At 40.6% G+C, this 21,513-nt stretch overlaps 1 protein-coding gene across 1 annotated transcript; it reads right to left on the bottom strand.

Moving 5' to 3' along the window:
• Positions 1-1,025: 1,025 nt before the first annotated feature.
• Positions 1,026-3,472, bottom strand: LOC138928439 (uncharacterized). Its single transcript, XM_070285513.1, has 2 exons — positions 2,262-3,472; positions 1,026-2,088 (listed from the first exon to the last, which is right to left on the bottom strand). Exons 1-2 carry the CDS (start codon positions 3,470-3,472, stop codon positions 1,026-1,028), a joined length of 2,274 nt encoding a protein of 757 aa, XP_070141614.1.
• Positions 3,473-21,513: the final 18,041 nt, after the last annotated feature.

Raw genomic sequence — 21,513 nt, 5'->3', positions numbered from 1 at the left:
TTTTCTAAGCGTACTTAAACTTTTTTGACATAAATTGTTGGGGGCGGCGCTTCCTTCTGGATAAGTGGAGGTGTAGTGGATGGAAGTTGATGGAAACTTCCCACGGCGCAAGCGTACGGTGGAGAAGAAAAAAAACAGCGGGGGCGTCGTGGGTAATCTCAGCGTAGTCGGTCAGCTTTATTTCGCTGCATACATGCTACTAATTCTAAAACTTCAGCAAACGGCCGCGCTCTCGCCCGCTGACGTCGCTAAGCGAGAGCGAGAGAGCGGCAGCGGACGATCCGAGTGTTCGGCACGAAGCCCGAGGCCCGCGCTCGAGAGTGCGAAAGCGCTTAGCGCTGCGGGAGAGCGAGCGCGGGAGAGCAAGAGGGCGAGAGCGGGCGAGCGTTGCTACGCTGGGAGCGCTTGAGCTTTTGGACGCTCAGACGCTCGGTGGGCAAAGGGGGAACAGGGGCCTCCTGGCGTGAACATTCTCCCCCCCCCTTGCAATCACTCGGGCTGCAATAATCCCGTACCGGACGATGGTAGAGGAGCGGCTGCAGAACGCCGCGGAGTGCCGGACGAGGGCCGAGGAGCGGCTGAAGATTGCCGTGGAGACAAGGTCCGAGGAGCAGCAGTAGACTTCCGAGGCCGGGGACCGGCGCTCCGGGACCGTCGCGCCTCCTGACGCGACTGGCGCGGATCCATTGGCTGTTCGGATAGGTGCAGCAATCACCTCGCTGGTCGGAGAAATCGGCGACGGATCTTGAGCGGATAGATCTTGTTGCAGACTCGGCATCGGTAGGAATTGTAACCTCGAGTACATCTGCGCTCCAGCGCTATGGCGCTGCGTGGAGGTGGAGACATGCGGTTGGCTATTACTGGCGGAATAGGACGGAGATGAAAATCGGAATTAGTAATAGAAACCTTGCGATTTGGGACACGGAATAGAGCTACGACACCACAGTTACATATAACATCGGAGTGACAGGCGACTGGTTATTGCGGGCAGACGGGCGCTTCCATCGGGAAAGGGACGACCTTCGCTATGGTCGATGGTGTGCGAATTTGAAATATGAAGGTGCCCGCTGCTGCGAACGGGGTGCATGCCCTGGATAGTCATGCTTATGCAGGAGTGTGTGGTGGTGCTGATTGCACGCCTTGCATTGGTCACCACTGCGGCAGGTTCCCTCAGAATGTTCGTGGGCCAAGCAGTTTGAACAATAGCGGTTGTCGAGAACCGCACGGAGCCTCTTATGAGCGCTGAGCTTCAGGAACTGTCGGCATTTCCTGAGCGGGTGGAACCCGTTGCAGATTCGGCAACGGTAGGACTGCGCGCTTTGGGTACGCCTGCTTTCCAAGACAGCGGCACTGCGAATGGGACGGAATTTGTCCACCGAGCGGTTTGACTGGACGGAAATTCGTGTCGAGAACACAGACACGCCGCTCGTTGCCTCTGAAGACACTGGGCCTGAGAGCACCCATCCGAAAATCGTCTCTTGCGCCAGGAGAGAGCCGAAAATGTTATTCTTGGAGCCGCCTAGAAGCACGGACGGAAGAATGTCAGCTCCAATCAGGACGTCGATTTCGGAGCTCTCGAAGAACGTTGGATCAGCAAGCGGGACGTCAGGAAGTTCCTTCAGTAGGTCCCGTGGAATCGGATACGAGGGGAGCTTCCCGGCTAACTGCGAAAGAACATACGCTGCAGTTTCCAGCTGCAGCCCGGGTCTGGAAGGCGCTCGGATGGCGAGAGTGCAGAGCTTGGTGGATTGGGCGGCAACTGTCTCGTTGAGCCCAGACACTCTGGTTTGAACTGGCGTAAATGTTGGGCTAATTTGACGGAACAACCTCTCCGTGATGAAGGTTGCCTCGGACCCAGAGTCGATTAAGGCTCGCGCTTGGAAATCGCGGCCTAAATGGCAAATGTTAATGAGGGCTGTGCCCAATAGGACGGCTCTTGAGCCGGAAGCAAAGCACACTTGCACATCAGTGTGATCTTGAGCGGCGCTCGTGCCCTGAGGAGTAGGCGCCGGTCGAGGCCTGGGTGGCGCCGTCGGATTTGGTGCGGTCGCGGAGGGATTATCGCGGTGCAGAAGGGTGTGATGACGGCTGCGGCACGTCAAGCAGCTATGGGCACTAGTGCAATCCCGCTACTGGTGCCCTCTTGCAAAGCAGTTCAGGCAAAACTGCTTTCTCCTAATGTAGTCGGAGCGACCATCTACATCCATTTCAAACGCGGACATAGGCGAATAGGATGGTTCTCCCTCGAACAGAGATCGCACCCTCTTGGGGCCGGAGCCACTCTGGCCTCGTAGGAATTCAGCCAGCGCACTGGGGCGCTCGCAGCCGTCGGTCTTGGCGGAATTTGCCCTGAATTGCTAGGCCTGATGTCGTCGATCGCTTCCAGAGTGCGATGCCGCTCTGTCAGAAACGAATCTAACTCGTTCCATGTCGGAATTTCAGCCTTGTTGTGTATGGATTGCTCCCACATCGAAAGTGTGATTTTGGGAAGCTTTAAGGAAACCATATACACTAAGAGACAATCCCATGCCTTTATTTGAATGGAGGACATCTCTAAGGCTGTCAGACAACTCTGGACGGTGCCTTGCAGCTCTTTTAGAGCGGATCCGGACTCTTGGGGGACAGCCTGAATGTTGAAAAGGATTTTCAACTGGCTGTTGACAAGTAACCGCTGATTCTCGAAGCGGTCGGATAGGCTTTGCCACGCGGAGATGAAGCCCTCATTTGTCAGAGGGGCTTTGGATACGATGGCGTGCGCATCGCCACTTGTTTTGGATAACAAGTGGAACAACTTTTCCACCGGTGTGAGGCGCGAGTTGTGAATATATATCGCGGTGAAAAGGTCTCTGAAGGTGGGCCACCGCAGATAATCGCCAGCGAAAACTTCTGTGTCCACTGGTGGCAATCGACAACCCATGGACGGGGGTGTGGGCATAGGGGCGGAAGCCGGAGTGGACTGGGCGGCGGCCCTGTCGATAATTCCCTGCAGCTGTACAAGACACCTCGAATATACGGAGTAGCACTCACTGTACTTGGATTCAAGCTCAGTGGCGGTGGCTGTACGGTCGGAGGACACTGAAAGTAGGTCGGAGCAGTTTTCATAGCTGTTCTCCACCTTATCCCACAGGGCCCGAATCTGATCCCGATGAACCTTGCACATGGCGGGGGAAAATCGATCGGTTTCAGGGGCGCTCGGAGTGTTGATGTCAGCCTCGAAATGGCTCACACGGTCCGTTGTGGAAATGAACTTGCGGAGGGCGATATCGAGTGCGGATTGAGCCATCTTGGCTACCGACCGAGTAGATCTGGATGAGGTACTGGGGGCAGTGTCGAGTGCCTCTTGACCTTTTGCTCTTGGAGTGGCAGTGGCCGCCTTTGGCTTTACTTGATCAGGCCGAGGAGATACGGACTGGGACCCTTCCAGAGTAATTGCCGGAATCAGAGGAGTCTGTTCCTCGTCTCCCGTGGGCATCCTTGAAGTCGAATGGGCCGCGAATCAGTTGGTCGCCGCAGGAAACGGACAAGTCCCGAACTCAATGGTTCGAAAACGTGACGGAAAACAAGTTTTGGAATGGGACTTGGGATCACTTTGGCAAAGGGGCGGAATAGGAACTGCCAGAAGCCGCGGAATTGTATAACTTATGCAGTACAAAATATCTTAGAAAATTCCGCACTCGGAGAACACAATGTGCTCGCTTACGGTCACACTGCTAGTGGATGCCGCGGGTGAATTCAAGAATTAAATGCCGGGCTCAGGTTCTGAGAGCCTCGGGCACCACCGAGAAAAGAATTGACGAAAACTCGTGAAGGAGGAAATCACTCGAGTAAGGGCGTCGGGCGCCGACTTGGACGAAAAATAAATAAAACAACAAACGTCGACCGGAATGTCGAGGAACAAAATTTCTGGATTTAGGTGTCTCGGATGAGAAGGTTATATCCGGCTTTGGTCGGCTCAGAACAGGACTAAACAGAGACCCACGAATGTTTGGTTTCTTCCCGCAATAAATGAATTAATCCACCAATAATTCGAAAAAAAATTATTGGCCGCAAATAATTAGTTAATAATTCGGAAAATTATTACGGAGCCGGAAAGGTGGAATTAATCTTGGCTTTTGTTTGGAAGAACACGGGCACTGGGTTCTGCCGCCGGCAAAAACAACCCCAATAAAAAACACAGGTTAATTTGGAAAAGGCGGAAAAAAAAACACAGTCGTAATCGCACCCGTGAATTGATTTGCCGTTTTGTCCTAAACGTTTGTTGTTTTGTCGCGGTTTATATATATATTTTAATTTTATTTTAATTTATTTTATTTGAATTTTTTATAGTTTATTTATTGGTCGTTCCTGTGTAGGAGGCAGAAAATATATTGTATGGGCATGCATGCATATGGAAATATATGTGTATGTGTAAGGCTTGTGTTTCACAGTGGAGCTTCGAGAAGTGGACTTTATTTGGATTGGCGGAGAGCACAAATTATGTGGAGAAAAAAATTGCACACAAAAAAAAATATCGCGGCAGCGGCGAACTGTTTGGCGGACAGGGAACTCTCGAAACAATTACTTTGCGGCTGCCTAATATTAATTATGCCTTTTTTTCTTCACCACACAATTTCACTTTGCCTTTTGACTTTCGCGGAGCTGCCGATATTTGGCGCGCGAGTATGTATGTATGTACACCGGAGCAACGGAGGAACGGAGAATCGAAAAAAGCCAGGAATATGGCGACACACACAAAGCGGAGGCGGATAGAAAATTTCCACGAAACGACGAGAATGGAGGAATGGAAATTCCTCAACTTCCGTTGTGTCAGGAAAACTCGGACTTGGAGTCGACACGGAAAAATCTTGCAGCAGAGTGAACGAAATTCAATGTTCGGACCACTGCTGAAGATCGGCAGAGAGGGTGGGAGACGGAATGCTCGTACTTATCTTTGGAAAAAAACGCCGATAACTGCTGGTGGGGCGGAATTGAAAATAATCCGGAATCCAAAAGATCCGGCTCGAAGGACCAAAATGTTGGGGGCGGCGCTTCCTTCTGGATAAGTGGAGGTGTAGTGGATGGAAGTTGATGGAAACTTCCCACCGCGCAAGCGTACGGTGGAGAAGAAAAAAAACAGCGGGGGCGTCGTGGGTAATCTCAGCGTAGTCGGTCAGCTTTATTTCGCTGCATACATGCTACTAATTCTAAAACTTCAGCAAACGGCCGCGCTCTCGCCCGCTGACGTCGCTAAGCGAGAGCGAGAGAGCGGCAGCGGACGATCCGAGTGTTCGGCACGAAGCCCGAGGCCCGCGCTCGAGAGTGCGAAAGCGCTTAGCGCTGCGGGAGAGCGAGCGCGGGAGAGCAAGAGGGCGAGAGCGGGCGAGCGTTGCTACGCTGGGAGCGCTTGAGCTTTTGGACGCTCAGACGCTCGGTGGGCAGAGGGGGAACAGGAGTGGCGTGAACATAAATCATGAAGTATTTTTATAATTTTATTTTTCATTATTTAGTTTTTATATTAAATAAGCAACTGAGAAGCTTTTTATGTTATTAAATATATAATCTACCCAATGGAACTTTTTAAAATTTTCTATCTTGTTTTTTTTAGTAGGTTTTTACATGCATTTAGTTGCAGAACTAAAATGTACTTAAACTTTATTTGTCCACTGTATATCTTCTTTAACTTATTCTAATTTTTAATTTAATTTTATTATATTTTTTATTTATTTGACTTGACTGCATGGATTAGCTATAGAACTCTTACTTACTTTCATAGAATTATAACTTCGAAAGAACCAAAGTATTTGTATGATATACTTGTGTTTGCAAATTCACTTAGAACGAATAATTTGATATGCCCCAGATACAAAACTTTATGCTCAAGCCGTCAATTTTTTATAAGCGCTATCCGTCAATGGAACAACCTACCACACTATTTTAAAACCATAAGGAGCGCAACTCAGTTTAACAAACTAATTAAAGAATATTTAAAACAATAAGCAAAAGACTATATTTATAATACTTATAGTTTTAATATAGATAAAAAAATAATAATAATAAATAAAATAAAAAAAAATAAAAATAAATAAATAAAAATAAAAATAATATAAAATAAAAATAACATAGTTAAATAAATAAATAATAAAAATAATTAAATAATATATATATATATAGCTAGTAAAATTAGTAAATTAATAATAAATAAATAACGAATAATTTTAGATAATAAGAATACGAATTGTTAGACTAAATAATAATTTTTTCTTGAATAGTGCAATAACAATAAGCCGCACTAGGATTAAAACAAAATAAATGAAATGAAATGAAATATTAACTTAATTTTGGAGTCAAAAGTCAAGGGTTTTTTTTTAATTTTATAAGAAATCCGAACAAATTTAAGAGGGGTAAGGTATTTAATTTTTTTTTTCGTAAAACTTTTTTTATTTATTATTTTTAAAGTTCAACATCTAAAAGAATATTGTGTCCAAGTTTTACATCGATCAGAGTAAAATTGACGAAGTTATGCAAAATTGAACGAAGGTCGGTTAGTGTTCAATGCATGAGAATCACAAAGTTTAAAGCGCTCTCCTGAAAAATGCCATTTTGAAAATCGGTGTACACGATAACTCAAAATCTACTGAACCAATCGGTTTGAAATTTGGAACATAACTTCTTTAGATAATTCTACAGGTATTCACGTCGAGCTTTTTTTAATTTTTAATTTTCTTATATTTTTTATTTAACAAATTAACTTTTTTTAGAGGACACTCGGGAGATTCCCTATAATAATATTTTTCAATACAAAATTAATCAAAAACTGTTCAAATATTGTGTTATTATATGGTATTTAATTCGTTAAGCTAACTTGAGCCGTTTTGCCACAACATTTTTTTTGAAAAGTGTGCATTTTTGCACCTAATTAACCTTACCCCCCCTAACAAATGTGGCCCGTTTTGGGCCGAATCAACTTTAACCCTCTTAACATTTTCAGGGTTTGCTTTGTCGTTTCGTTACTTGTGTTGTTGGTCTGTTTCCAAAACTATTAGTTCATTTATTAAAAGTTGTTATATTTTTTAAATTCCCTTGCATTGAATAGGTGCTGCTTATACATAAGTGTGTATTTGCTCGGTCTTATATATTCAATTTATGGTGCGACGAAAGGGATCCGCCGTAGAAAGACAACAGAAATTAATTGAAGACCTATGGTAGAAGCGAACCTCTTAAAAAACGGCTTTATTGCTGACATGGGTGAACTAGCAAAGCGAATTGTGTACATAGGTAAAAGGATTGTAACGTTTTGGTTAAAACACAATCTCACGAAAACAACAATTCTCCAAAGTCAATCTGATTGGATGAATGAAAAAGAAACTATTCGGTTAAGCGGTGCCCCATCTACATCTAAAAGTTTTGTCCGTGGACGACCAAAAACAGATTTAATGGAAGCTTCCAACCGGTCAAAACGGCGAAAAATTTCGGAGCTGTCCAAAACTGACGAATCTATGGCTAATATATTACGCTCAACTCATCTCAACCAACGCTTACCGAATTTAATGTAGATGAAGTCTTGTCACTCTTCCTAGATACAAATATGAGAAAACATCAATATTTGCTTATTCGTAGTTTTGTTAATAGTAAGACTTCCCTTAATTTACTACCAAGCTATGAAAAATTTCTGGCTGCCAAGGCATTAACTTATCCAAAAAATATCAGAGTCAGCGAATCCGAAGCCGAAGTTGAGTTGCAAAGTTTGTTGGATCACTCAGCGTTGCGAATTGTAGAACTTCAAGCTGATGTCCTTGAGTGCATTGGTGATAATAGCGTGGCTGACTTGATTTTAATTGGGATTTGACGGAAGTTTGTGACTTCGTATGTACCACTAGTAACTCAAGAACATTTTCCAACGACACCCAAAGTTATTTGGGAAAATCCTCGACCGTCATCCACACGTTACTGCAGACCAATGTTTCGATTTCAAAAGTAAACATCGCAATTGACCTTAGATGAAGCAAAATATTTTAAAAGTAAAATTTCTGCGCTGGAGCCATATGTATGTAATGCACTAAACAAAAGTATAACAATTACACATCGTTTGCAGTTAACAATGGTTGACGGAAAAGTTTGTAGAGCTTTAAGTGAAACCTCTAATGATAAATGATTCATATGTGACGCAAAGCCAAGCGAAATGAATAACTTGGAAAAATGCTTAAGCAAAAAATTTCACGAAGAGCATTATGAGTTTGGGTTGTCTCCATTACATTCATATATTCGATTTTTTGAATATTTCTTGCATTTGGCATATAAATTGCATTTCAAAACTTGGAGAATATATACCCCAGATGATAAAAAAGCCTTCAAGGATAGAAAACAAAAAAGATTTCCGCGCCCAAATGGGATTACATGTCGACCAACCAAGGAGTGGAGGTAATTGAACATCTAAAGACGGTAATACGGCTAGAAGATTTTTTAGCGATACCAAATTGTCATCTGAAATAACAGGTTCGGATTAAGACGTATTAAATAGGTGTGCAACATTATTGCAATGCATGGCATCTGGATATAAAATAAATGCCGAAAAATTTGGAACCTTTGCACTTGACACCGCAAAGATGCTTATTAACTTGCACCCATGGTATTACCTTCCACCTTCAGTTCACAAAGATTTAGGCCATGGTCCTGAAATTATAAAGTATTCGCTTGTTTCTATTGGAGAGCTGTATGAAGAAGCTGCAGAATCAAAAATCAAAGATATACAACAATTTAGAGAGGCCATACTAGAAAAATGTCACGAGTTGACATCAATAAAGATTTAATAAATAGATTACTTTTAAGTTCAGACCCTTTCATAACTGGGCAAAGAAAGCTACCTTGCACGAAGAAAACTAAATTGTTAAGCGGTGTTCATTTGTTACTAGCAGAATAAAATGCACAATATATAAATTTATAATTGTTTTTACTTTTGGGCACTTATATTTCCCCAACGTTCTCATTAAAAGGTTAAAAAATTAATTTAGATATTGAAAAAAACAAATTTTATTAAAAGTTTGTAACTAAAGTGTTGTAAAAATTCTCAAATCAACAAGGGTTAAATAAAAAACGTATTATTTTCTTGTATTACCTTTGAGCGAAAAATGGAACAGAACTGAAACTGGAAGAGAACTAAAAAAACACCTATGAAAAATGTTAGGGTAATCCTACAATCCTAACTACTTCGAGTCCTGACTCGAGTGGTTACATTATGGGAAAACCATATTATTGGAGAGGCAGTCGCTTACCGAATCTGACGGCAGTAAACACGATGCCACCGCATTTCACAATTGCCACCCGCTCACTGGTTAATGAAACTCTCGCGATTACATCCCCGGCTGACACCTGTCTCGCTTCGGGTCTCAAGGTCCGTCTCCAACCACGCAACCGCCTCAGGCATCGGCAGTGGGATAAGCGATTCAGCCAAAAAGCTCTGCGACCGCAAAACTCGCTTCGCATGTGGCATTAATATTTAAAAGTCAGCTTTGAAACTTGTTTGACAGGCTGTCAGGACATGTTTACCAGCAAAGGGTAGTACCGTTATTCGAGTGACGGCAAATTGAAAACATGTGCTCTGCTCAGAGCTCTGGCACACACATGAGAGACAGTTTGCGGAAACTTTTAAAAATAAAAACTACTGAGGGACGCCGGGAGCTCAAAGGTTACGTCGAATTACGCCAGCAACTCGGGGGAGTCTAACGCTCCACGATGTTTTACGCTAGTCAATGTCGAATAAGCCCGGCCGACGCACAGTAGCGCCTTTTGAACAAACACCTTTGCAAAAATAGAAAAAGTCAAATTCGCAAAACATACACATCCGACAGAGAAATTTCCAAGGATTCAGAATCTGTACTCAAAATAATTTTAGAATGTTTAAAGTTAGGGCATTTAGGACATTTAAAGATAAACTTTGTTTGGTTTTTTACATCACACACCACAAAATGGGTAAATGGCCTTTCTGGTAATTACAGAAAAAAACATAAAACCAATGGTAATGGTTTTTGCTTTAAATTATAAATACAATCATAAACTTTTAACGGAACTAAAAAAAAAACGGCAGTTTGGTTTGGGCTTCTATATGTTAATCGCTACCTGCCTGCTACCTTTTCCTGCCTAAAGTAGTCTTTAAAAGCTAAAGCCGATGGAAGCCGCCGACTGCACTATGCCTATAAGTTGCGTGAATTTTTCCTGGACCAGAATCAACTTTCATTATTATTATTTATATGAACATATATAAATTTCTCTACAATTACCTGTTAAATGCCGTTTAAATTATTTGCCTTGAAAGTTATAAATATAAGAAAAGAAGTTACTGTGCGACGGTCGACACTTTCTCAACAAAGCTGGCAAACGTGTACATACATATGTATGTATGCATTTAGCGGACTCACCAGCGGACCAGCTTCCAACCGTGCCCCCAACGGACACACGCTCCTCCAAGGAGCTGGCTAAAATCGGCAAGAAGGCGGCATGAGACTAGCTGCGTGTTTTTATTTTTGATGCTTTGCATAAATACGGAATGCTTTCCTTTGTCAGCAATTTTAAATTAATTTTTTTATGCCCCCATTCACAAGTGAGAGCCAGAGCATAGCCTCTTCGGCAACCGGGCTAGGAGGAGTTCCTTCTGCTTGGGACAGGCTCCAGCTCCTGCAACCGCAATCCATACATGCTCGTCTACCACTTTATGCATGTTTGTGTGGGAGCGACCATTCGTTGTTTTTTTTATGCGAGTTGTGATTTTCTGGTCTTTACGTAGATGGATTCTTCCTCAGAGTCGCACACACTCACAGCCACGACTCAGACATGAAAAGTCGTCGGAGTGAGTTATGAAGAATAAGCCGGGAAAAGTCGCCACACAAACATGGTCCTCGAAACCGCGTACAATACATACGCACTGTGATTCACATGGAGCATATGAAAATTGCGTTCGCGTAATAAAAAGAGGAGTTTATCTGCGTTACGTTCACTTAGAAAACTGATTTACTTTGCAATTTTACGACTTTATTAAGAATTATGTGATGTTTTGAATATCATTTCTGCTCGCAATCTGTTCACGAGAACCAGGCAGCTGGTAGGTTCTCAGAGCAAGAAAGTTCACTCCGGTTCCTCAGGTGTCTTCGTAAATTTCCGTGCGTCAATTGTTTGCATAAGCTCTGCTCAGCTGCATAGTGTGATTTCCAGCTCAAACGGACTCTCCAGTAAATCGCAGACAAATCGCATGAAGTTTATTCTTATAAAGTCGGACATGGACAAAAGTTATGAGTGCATATTTTCAAGCAACGACATTGTTTCTTGACTTGGCAAGAGGCACCATCAGCTTTCGCTTTTGCATCAATGGCAGATACATTGCCTTGCATATCCGTTAGCAGGAGCAGGTTGTGCTTCGCTAATGTTTGCCCAGGGGATTTATCTGCCAATGCCATTCACTCTTATTGGGAGCCAAACAAAAAGCACGAATTAATGCTACGGGGAGAAGAAACAAGATTGTTGTAGTTTTTACAGAAAAGGGAAGCTGAATGAATGAATGAATGATATCTGGCAACTTTATGCAGGCTGTGTTTGCAGCCAGAATTATACCCATTTTCCAAGTTTCCACCCATTCGTGCAGATGGCACTTGATTTCAAAGTCCCCAAGAGTGTCCAATGTATGCATCGTGGTCTAAAATATTGCTGGTTGAATTTACTGTGAGTGGAAGTATAAAAACAACCATAAATTAGGGGCTACTTCTATTGATTACAGTGCAGCGCCATAAAATCTGAACAATCATGTTATTAGAGAATTGTTGTAATATATTTCTAGTCATACAACCACTAATAACCCAATATTCAGATCCATCTGCCAATTACCATACGTTAAACGGATGGTTTTACCACTCCGAAATACGTTAGTATGTTTTAATTTCCCAACTTGATGGACTTTTTTATCCAATAGTTAGACGATGGTTTTTCGGTGCAATTCTGAGCTCTTCCCTTGTCCGTGAAAATGTGAGCAAAGCAAGAAACAATTAAAACATAGAAAGTGGCCAATTCTACAAGTATGCCCAAAAAACTCGTCAGTGTTTTCGGCTATTTAAGCCTAGTACTCTGACGACGAAAATGCGCTGTAACACGTGTTATAGCGGAATCGCTGTTTATTTGGCTCGGTAACCAGTGTGACCAACAAAATTAATGAAAAGCCATAAAACGCCATTAAAGGGGTAATACTGAACATCTGTTTGTTGTTTGTAAACAAATAAAGATGAATTCAAACGAATTGGATTTTGGTGTTTTCCTGATGTATTTCGCCGCTAAAGAGCTGAAGGAAAAAAAGAAAACTGGTCATCGCCACCATACAAACGATTACTTGCTAAGGAGGAACTTTTTTAACCTTTTGTAACTCCGCTGCAACAGCCTCCCAGGCATTGTTAAGGAATATTGCATTAAAATGCCCTTTGTGGGTCAAATCCCATATTATGGGCTTCGCCTTGACCGCACTTATTAATGCCATTTTATCCTCGCGGGCAGAAAATTTGTTTGTCCTACAAATATATTTTTCCTTCAACTTTCCCTCCATTAGGGGTGTCTAAATAAATCAAATGAATTCTTTTTAGAGCACGATATTAGCTGTTTACTCTCTTGATCTGGCAACGCTATTCAGTTTTCGTAGGTATCATTTTCGTCGTCAAAGTACTAGGCTTAAAAGAAAACCTTAAAAAAAATTTAGTAAATGTGTCTACTACTCGTTGGCAGTAGATGAGAGCACTGATATCAACGTCGCGACGTTGCGCAAGTGTTAATATTTAATAAATATTATATACAACCCTAGTCAAAATTATTTTCACAAGGTGGCGTTTTGTGCATGGTCTATACATATAGGCTTGTGCAGCAAGAGGGGAGAGGTGAAATGCAAAAAAAAATTTGTCTCCTAAAGCCTAGTACTCTGACGAGAAAAACCCGCTGTCTAAATTAGACAGCGGAATCGCTGTTTATTTCGCTACCGAGCTAGTGTGACCAAATAAAAATTAAGGAAAAGCCTGAAACGCTGCGAAAATGTACTTTTTATGGCGTTTAAGGATTTCCTTGGGTCACACTGGACAGCAGTTTGTAAACAAATATTCAAAAAATATATTAAAAATATTAATAAATATGGCATTAAAATGCCCTTTGTGGGTTAAATTCCATATTATGGGCTTCCCCTTGACAGCCCCTATCAATGCTACTTTTTTCCTTCAACTTTCCCTCCATTAGGGGTGTCTAAATAAATCAAATGAATTATTTAGACAGCGCGATATCAGCTGTTTACTATCTTTTCTTCATTTTCGTCGTCAGAGTACCGAAAAAAACGACGTGTCTAAAAGTTCTTCTTCTTTTTTTTTCGACACCGTTTTTTTTATATGGAGTTTGGTCGCTGTCTAAATTAATTAATTAATTTATTGGTAAATAAATTCCTAACGCTACAAGTTTAAAACTTATAAATTAGTGCGATAGTCACAACGGGTCAATTTTTTAAAAATTTCTTATCTGTCTTAAAACTACACAAGATTGAAATACATGTATATCTTATTCTAACAATTTGAATGTCCTTATGTTATAATCGAACATTTATTTTATTATGTCTAGTTTTCATTTCTATAAAACTTTAGTAAATTATTCTTAAATTGCGGCGTGCTTCTTATTGTTTTTAAATTTTGAGGAAGTTCATTCCACAAGCGAATAGTGTGAATAAAAAAGTGGCGTTCAGAAGACGAAAGATTATGACGAAAATTAATGAGATTATTGGTTCTTGCTGATGTTCCAAATTTTAGCTTTTCAAATAGATAACTGGGCTCTCTTGTATTTATTACCTTATGCAAAAGAATTAAATTTCTGGTATTGCTCCAGATTTTAAAGTTAAATCCGTATATGCTATTGGCCATTGCCGTAATGGGATCACCTCGTCTAATATTGAATATGTATCTTGCAATATTGTTAAATGCAACGTTTAATTTGTGTTGGGAGGCAGCATCACAGTTCCCGAAAATTTCTATCCCATAACTTAGAGAAGGTATGAGATAAGCCTTTGCAATCATAAGCCGCATATCAGCCGATAGGTACTTTTGTGTCATGTAGAGTTGCCTAAGTAGGCCGTATATTTTCCCGGATACCCTTATGACATGTGCACTCCATGAAAGGTTATTAGTCATAGTAATACCTAGATTAACAACTTGCTCAACATACTCAATACAGCCATTATTAACACGAAGACGAGGAAGATTTGGAATATTTGACGATCTTTTACTAACAATTAAACATTTACATTTTGACGGATTAAGGGAGAGTCCATTCATGTTTGCCCACTTACTAATATTTGACAATTCAAGGTTACATACATCTACACAGTCAAAAATTCTAGCAACAGGACAACTAACGTACATTTGAACATCGTCAGCATACATATGAAGATTACCATTGGTTAGTACACTCGGGAGGTCATTCACGTACATAGAAAACAGTAGTGGACCAAGAACAGAGCCTTGAGGTACACCTCGCGTCAAGATCATATCGTCAGATGGTCCAGTGTCAGTGATCACAGTTTGCGATCTGCCATATAAATATGACGAAATTAATCTAACAGCAGTGTCCGCGAATGAGAAGAACTTTGAAAGCTTCGTACATAAAATTTCGTGGTTAACCGTGTCAAAGGCTTTGCTAAAGTCCAAAAGAGTTAGTAACGTCACATGTTTGTCATCAAGTTTTTGTCTAATGCTCTCAGTTATATCTATTATTGCAGTGGTACAGCTTCTAAATTGTCTAAAGCCAGATTGGTTATTGCACATTAGGGTGTTTTGTCTCAGAAACCAGTTGATCTGTTTGGCCAATAGTTGCTCAAAGACTTTCGATAAAAATGGCAGTATGGATATCGGCCTATATTCGCCGTTAGTTTTTGGGACAGGAACAATTTTGGCTGATTTCCAGCAGATAGGGAAACTAGACATAGTCAAAACTGAATTGAACACATATGTTATTTTGTCTAAAATCTTTGGCAATATAATTTTTATAAATTTGGGATGAACATTATCAAGCCCAACAGCACTAGATTTTACAGAAAGGACTGATTCTAGAACGTCACACGGCGAAACACACATAAAACTAAAGCTATTATCACAGATATTATTCACAGTCATGTCCAAATAAGGGTTAGTCAATGTTTCAGGTACGTTTGATTGCAGGAATTTTCTGTTGAGATCATTGGGGTCTATGTCTAATTTGCTATTGTGATTTGATTTTCCGATTCCCAACATTTTAAGTTCTCTCCATTTTTGTTTCATTGTCATTGTACTGGTAAATTTTTGAGCGAAATAATTGCTCTTTGCATTGGCAATCATCAAGTTAGCAGTCATTCTCAAAGACTTAAATTCGTCATAGTAACTTGCAATTTTGTATCTTTTCCAGCGTCTATAGGCAATATCGCGTCGATTGATCATTGCAGCAATACCATTATTGAACCACAGATTATCTTTGGCTTTAAGAACCTTTTGCTTAAGTGGCACAAACCTTTCGTACATTGAGTCAATGCAGTACGTTAAATAATGCAGTTGGGAGTTAACGTCACTAAAATTGTACATAGGGTTCCAATCATAAGTATCCAATTCATGACTTAGAAGTTCAAAGTCAATGTTCCTAAAGTCCCTATAGAAAATTGTATGGTCAGTACAGTTAGGGTTAAATTCGTACGTCATATATATTAGGTCATGTTTTGAGAAAGCCGGCACTGAGACCTGGTCATAAAGAAGAATTCTGTCTGTATTGCTGACAAAGAAAACATCTAGAAGTGTATTTGAATTCGTCGTAAAATGTGTTGGTAGAGTCTTATTTACTAGTTGTAGTCCAAGACTTTCCATTTCAGAGTTTAATTGTCGTTCCCTTAGCATATTACTATTCAGGTCCCCAGTTATTAAAACGTCAGAGTATTCAGAACATAAAGAAGATAACTCGTCAATAAATTCACTACAGTCAATCGTTCTGTGTGGCCTGTAGACACATCCAATGAGCATATTCGATGAGTTTCCACGCCCATGTACTTCCAGGAAAAGATATTCTATTGAACTGCCAGAGGGTTGTTTGATTACTAATTTGGTTTTTAAAGTTTTCCTAATATAGATGGCAACCCCTCCAGCATGCCCCTCGCGGTCAGATCTATAAAGGTCATAACCTTCACATTCAACTAGGACATCACTAAGTTGAGGGACAAACCAAGTTTCACTAACACACACAACATCAACATTAGATTTAATAAACAAATACCGGAACTCATCAATTTTTTTGCATAAGCTTTGAGCGTTAATATGGCATATACGCAACCCTTCTTTTTGTTTTGCAAGAACCCTAATTATTGCACTACTACTCGCTCTGGATGCTGTTAAATCAAAGCTATTGAATTAAAATAATAAATTAAACACACACGCAATTTAAGAACTATAAAATAATTACAAAAGAATTCTATTAAACTGATCTCTCTTAAAGAACTTAGCCTATTAAACCTACATAAGAGACAAATACTAACGAAAAAGAGTTCCCTCTCTTAGTTGCTCTTCGGCATTTCCAGCAGACGAGATATCCAGAGATAGCGATGTATTAGCTTGCAGGTCGTGGAGCTTCTGCATGCTATCAATTAGCATTATCTCTGCGTCGGCTCCCTCGTATTGGGTGACATGGACGACCGCCCGTCGTGTAAATACCCAGTGTAGACGCTTAAGCTTTTTTAAGCGCATGGCCTCTTTGAAGATAGCGTAGTTCTCTCTTGAAAGCTGCTCATTTAAGTAGAGGGCTGCCGGGGAATTGATACCCAAAAGTTTTAGGTTTAGTGGCTGCTTAAATTCTTTTCGGTATGCACCAGCCGCACGCAGCATCGCGGCCTTATCTCGCACGTGTTCAAATTTAATAATAATGGCCGGATCCACGGCTGGATTAGATCTCCGCGGCTTTATCCGGAAAATATCGCGGATCTTAGGCGGTGGCGTGAGTTTCAGGCTGAAGCATAGGGAGTGAATCAAAGTTTTTAAATTTTCGCCTTCACCATAGGGGACTCCGTGGACTCGCAAGTCTGCCGCGATGCAGGCGTTAGCCTGAGTAGCCACCTGAGCCTCCACTTCTCCGAGACGCCCACCCAAATGTTGAGCCTCCTGAGCAGATGCCTCCAGCTGCAACAACCGCTTTTTCAGCTGCTCCACACCGGCGACTTCTCTTTCCAGCTGGAGCACCCTTTGAGTGAGTTTTTCAATGGTCTCACTCATCACATTTACCTTTTCGCCCAGCTCTTGTAGTATGCGGCTTTCGGATGTTTGAACCGCATCAGTTATTGTGGCTGATATACTGGCTGTTTGTTCGGCTAGCTTGCTCTCGATGATGTCCAGTAATTTAGGACACGGTGCATCAGAGGGTCGATCCTTCTTCAAGTCCGTGGACGTAGCTTCACGCTGGCGCTTGGGTGCTGGAGCCATTTGTTTGTGTGCGTGCGACGGATTATGCTTTGTCTTCTGTGTTCTTCCTTGCCCACTTCTGTTTGAGTGTTTTATGTTTCGTTTGCTTGTTACTTCGCGCGCAAACAAAAATTATTTTTGCACTTTTAATTATTTTTATAGTGTTTTTTTTAAAGTGTTTTTCAATCGGTTCAGATAAAAAACTGAGTGATTTTTGGAATTAAATGTATTTTCCACCACAATAAGTGAGATTACAAAGGATTTTAATTATTTTCACGGAGCGGTCATAAAAATACGTCTTTCTCTGACTTTCTCTCGACAAAATTTATACAGCGGTTTTTTCTCGTCAGAGTACTAGGCTTAAAGGTCAAACCTATGCAGAGCCAGATGAAAGAAGAATGCAAGAAATAACTGTTCTTATGCGAAAAGGAGAGGCATATTAATAGATGCTTATCAGTTGTCAGAAGTATTTGCACACGTTTTCGGTGCGTCAAAATTATTTTCACAATGCACTTTTGTCATTAGTATTTGGTTTGCAGCGACAAGTGGAGGTTCGTTTGCTCTAATACATTTATTTTTGTTAAAATTCAATTGAAATAATCATTTATCTTTCACAGTTATCAAAACAAAATGCCTAAAACAAGGGAGTTAACCCTTGAGCACTGGGCTGAAATTGTTGTTAAGTTTAAGGCCGGTATCTCTGTAGGTCAAATCGCTGAACTCTATAAAATTTCGCGCAGAAATGTTTACTATTTAGTAAAAAAGTTCGATACAGCTGGCACATTAAAAAATAAAAAAAGATCCGGCCGAAAACCTGTGTTAGACCAAAGACAATGCAGGCACATTCTAGGAGTTGTAGCGAGCAATCCTAGTGTAAGTCCAGTTAAAATTAGCCAATAATCAAAAAATATAATTGGCAAACAAGTAAGTGATTCTACAATCCGTCGCAGGCGAAAAGAGGCTGATTTTAATACATACGTTGTCCGCAAAGTGATTGACATCACACCAGCCAACCGAACAAAACGGCTTCAATTTGCATTGGAGTACATTAAGAAGCCTCTTGACTTTTGGTTTGATGTTTTGTGGACGGATGAGGCTGCATTTCAGTACCAGGGGTCCTACAGTCATCATTTTATGCATTTAAAAAAAACCAAAAGCATTTAGCAGCCAGCCAATAAATAGGTTTGGTGGTGGCACAGTCATGTTCTGGGGATGCCTTTCCTATTATGGCTTTGGAGACGTCGTAAACCAGATGTAAACCACCTTAAACCAGATGGGATACGTTGGAATCCTTAACGACCATGCCTTTGTATCAGGAGATAGACTTTTCCTACATCTGATTGGATTCTCCAGCAGGACAATGCTCCATGGCACAAAGGTAGGATACCGAGCAAATTTTTGAGCGACCTTGATATGGCGGTTCTTCCTTGGCCTCCACAAAGCCCAGACCTAAATATTATCGAAAACGTTTGGGCTTTCATAAAAAATCAAAGAACCATCGATAAAAATAGAAAACGCGACGGAGTCATTGCTGAAATTAATGAAATTTGGTCCAAATTGACCCTTGAATTTGCCCAAACATTGGTTAATTCAATACCTCGAAGACTGCAAGCTGTTATTGATGCCAAAGGGGGTTTAACTAAATATTAATAATGTATTTTTTTAAATTTAAGAAAATCTTTTGTTAAAATTAGATATTAAGCTTAAATAAATTAATCTAAGTTATGTGAAATTACTTCTGACGCGAATAAAACGTGCGCAAATACTTTTGACAACTGTTAAGCTTTCTTTCTTTTGCTTTTATATTTGTCCTATGAACCGTTATCTTTTGCATTTCTTTTTGTGTTGCTTCAGCATAGATCAAGCTAAGCGATACAATTTATTTCAGGAAAATTAATCAACAACAACAAGAATAACAACTATAAGTTGGGATGTGCAAATAATTGTGTGTTGTGAAAATAATTTTGACTAGGGTTGTATATATATATAAATATTATTTATTAAATTTATTGACACCGATTTCCAAGTCGAAGAGGAACTTTTAAACTTAGTTCCTTTTATGGAACAACCACAGGAGAAGATATATTCACTGCAATTGAAGTGTCTGTCAATGAAATTGGAGGATTCCAAAAACTGTGCGGCATGTGCACCGACGGAGCAAGGAGCATGCGAGGAGAAAGGTCAGTTCAACCTAAGAGGGATCGATGTCCCTTCTATCACAGGAAGCGCTATGCGCAAAGGCAATTAATTTGAGTGATAGTATGGATGGCGTTGTAAAAATTATTAATAAAATTAGAGGACGAGCTGAAGGCCCTAGCAGCTATAGCTCAAGTCCCCTGTTAGCATTTAGTTTTAACTATTGGCTAGCATTATATAAATAAATAAATAAATAAAATAAGAGGAGGTCATAATGCTTTGACACGCCGCAGATTTCAGTGCCTGCTACAAGAACTTAAAGCCCGTACAGTGACCTTAAAATGTTCACTGAGGTTCGCTGGCTTAGCAGAGGAAAATGCCTTGAGCGTTTCTTTTCTCTCAGAAAATAAGTTTTGAGTTTTCTCAAATAACACACAAATAACTCCGCAGGACTAGTTCTTCAATTGAAAGATGAAAAATTTCTTTTTGATACTGTATTCCTAACGGACATCACCACCAATTTGAATATATTGAACTCGCAACTTCAAACACCGAAACAATCAATGGTGACGATCAAGAATCGATGGATTCAAGAAAAAAATGTTTTTTTTAGAAGGTAATTTAGAAAGAAATAGTTCGGATCATTTCCCTCGCTGCCAAGAACTTCTAACAGAATATCCCAAAATAAAGTTCTCATCATATTCTGAGAACATAAGTGAATTAAGGGAAGTGTTTGAACAGAAGTTCACGGATTTTGACGAAATTAAAAAAAACAATCGGACTTATATCTGATGTCTGTGATGGAGTCCGGAACGGAGTTTTGGAAGAAAGTTCCAATGAACCAATACCCCATTTTGAAAGGGTCAATACTTAAATTGGAGACATATTTTGCCAGTAGCCATGTGTGTAAATGTGCATTTTGCCACATAAAAGCCATCAAAACTGTATATAGAAATATACCAACAAATATACCATAAACCGAATTGCTTAGAATAGCTATAATCAACGATACAATCGATTTTGACGAATTAATAAACCAATATAAATTTTTGACCAATTAATAAACAAATATAATTAATTCTACTCAAAAAGTTTTTTATCAGTCTATTTTCTCTGCTCCCACATTCTGTGTGGCGCGTGGCTGCGTCGAGTCGCGAGGATGGGGGTTGTTGTTGTTTTTTTTCTGGCCGAGCTGCTACCCAAACCGTTAGGTCTCGTGCCCGCCTCTGCTCCAAACCATCAGCGCACCAGCAAGAACTTGAACATACTATTTAAGGAACTAGGACTCAAATTTCTAATTGCCGGACATGCGGTGCGATATAACCCCCCAATTAAATACATAAATCCCCAAAACAAAAAACGAAATAGGTCCCCAAAAATTTGTATGGAGTACAACAACGATTTTTAATGGAATGGGGGGAGTTACTTCATTTATTGAAAAAATAATGGAATAATTTCCCAAATAAGCGAAGAGTCCACGCATTTTGGGATGTTATTTCATAATGGTTGTTTTTTTTTTTCTAAAAAATTTTGAAAACCAGTGTTCCCAGGCTAGTGGTTTTCCCCCTAGATCTACGGTTTTTTAATGTCCTAGGGGGAAAGTTTAGCGGTTTTTTTAAACTTGTATTAAGGGGTTATATACCTTTTTTTTTCAAAAAAACGATAAATTTTTTTTTTGCCGAATCCTAAAGTATATCCCCTAGAGAACATTTTCCCAAATTTTCATAGAGATCCGAATAATAGTTCGATAGGAAAACAGCGTTTTGAGGCGCGGTTCGTCACGGCTGCGGACAGCGTCAAGCAGCGCCCTGCAAGCAATGACTGCGCCGTCATCTTAACCCTTCGCAAAACATTTCTTTTTAAGAAGCGGAAAACATAAGGTCTGATGTTTTCTTGAAAAGTAACTGTGTTTTTGTTGAAATCCAGCCCAATGCAAAAC

The sequence above is a fragment of the Drosophila kikkawai genome, chromosome 2L, assembly GCF_030179895.1.
Source record: "Drosophila kikkawai strain 14028-0561.14 chromosome 2L, DkikHiC1v2, whole genome shotgun sequence".
Taxonomy (NCBI): Eukaryota; Metazoa; Arthropoda; class Insecta; order Diptera; family Drosophilidae; genus Drosophila; species Drosophila kikkawai.
Note: the sequence above shows the minus strand (reverse complement) of the source record. Positions and strands in the feature narration are given on the sequence as shown.

Coding starts and splice junctions, on each gene's coding strand:
- LOC138928439 (XM_070285513.1), bottom strand. CDS start 3,472: ATGCCCACGGGAGACGAGGAACAGACTCCTCTGATTCCGGCAATTACT. Junction 2,089..2,261: donor GTGGCTCCGGCCCCAAGAGG/GTGCGATCTCTG, acceptor GACGTGCCGCAG/CCGTCATCACACCCTTCTGC.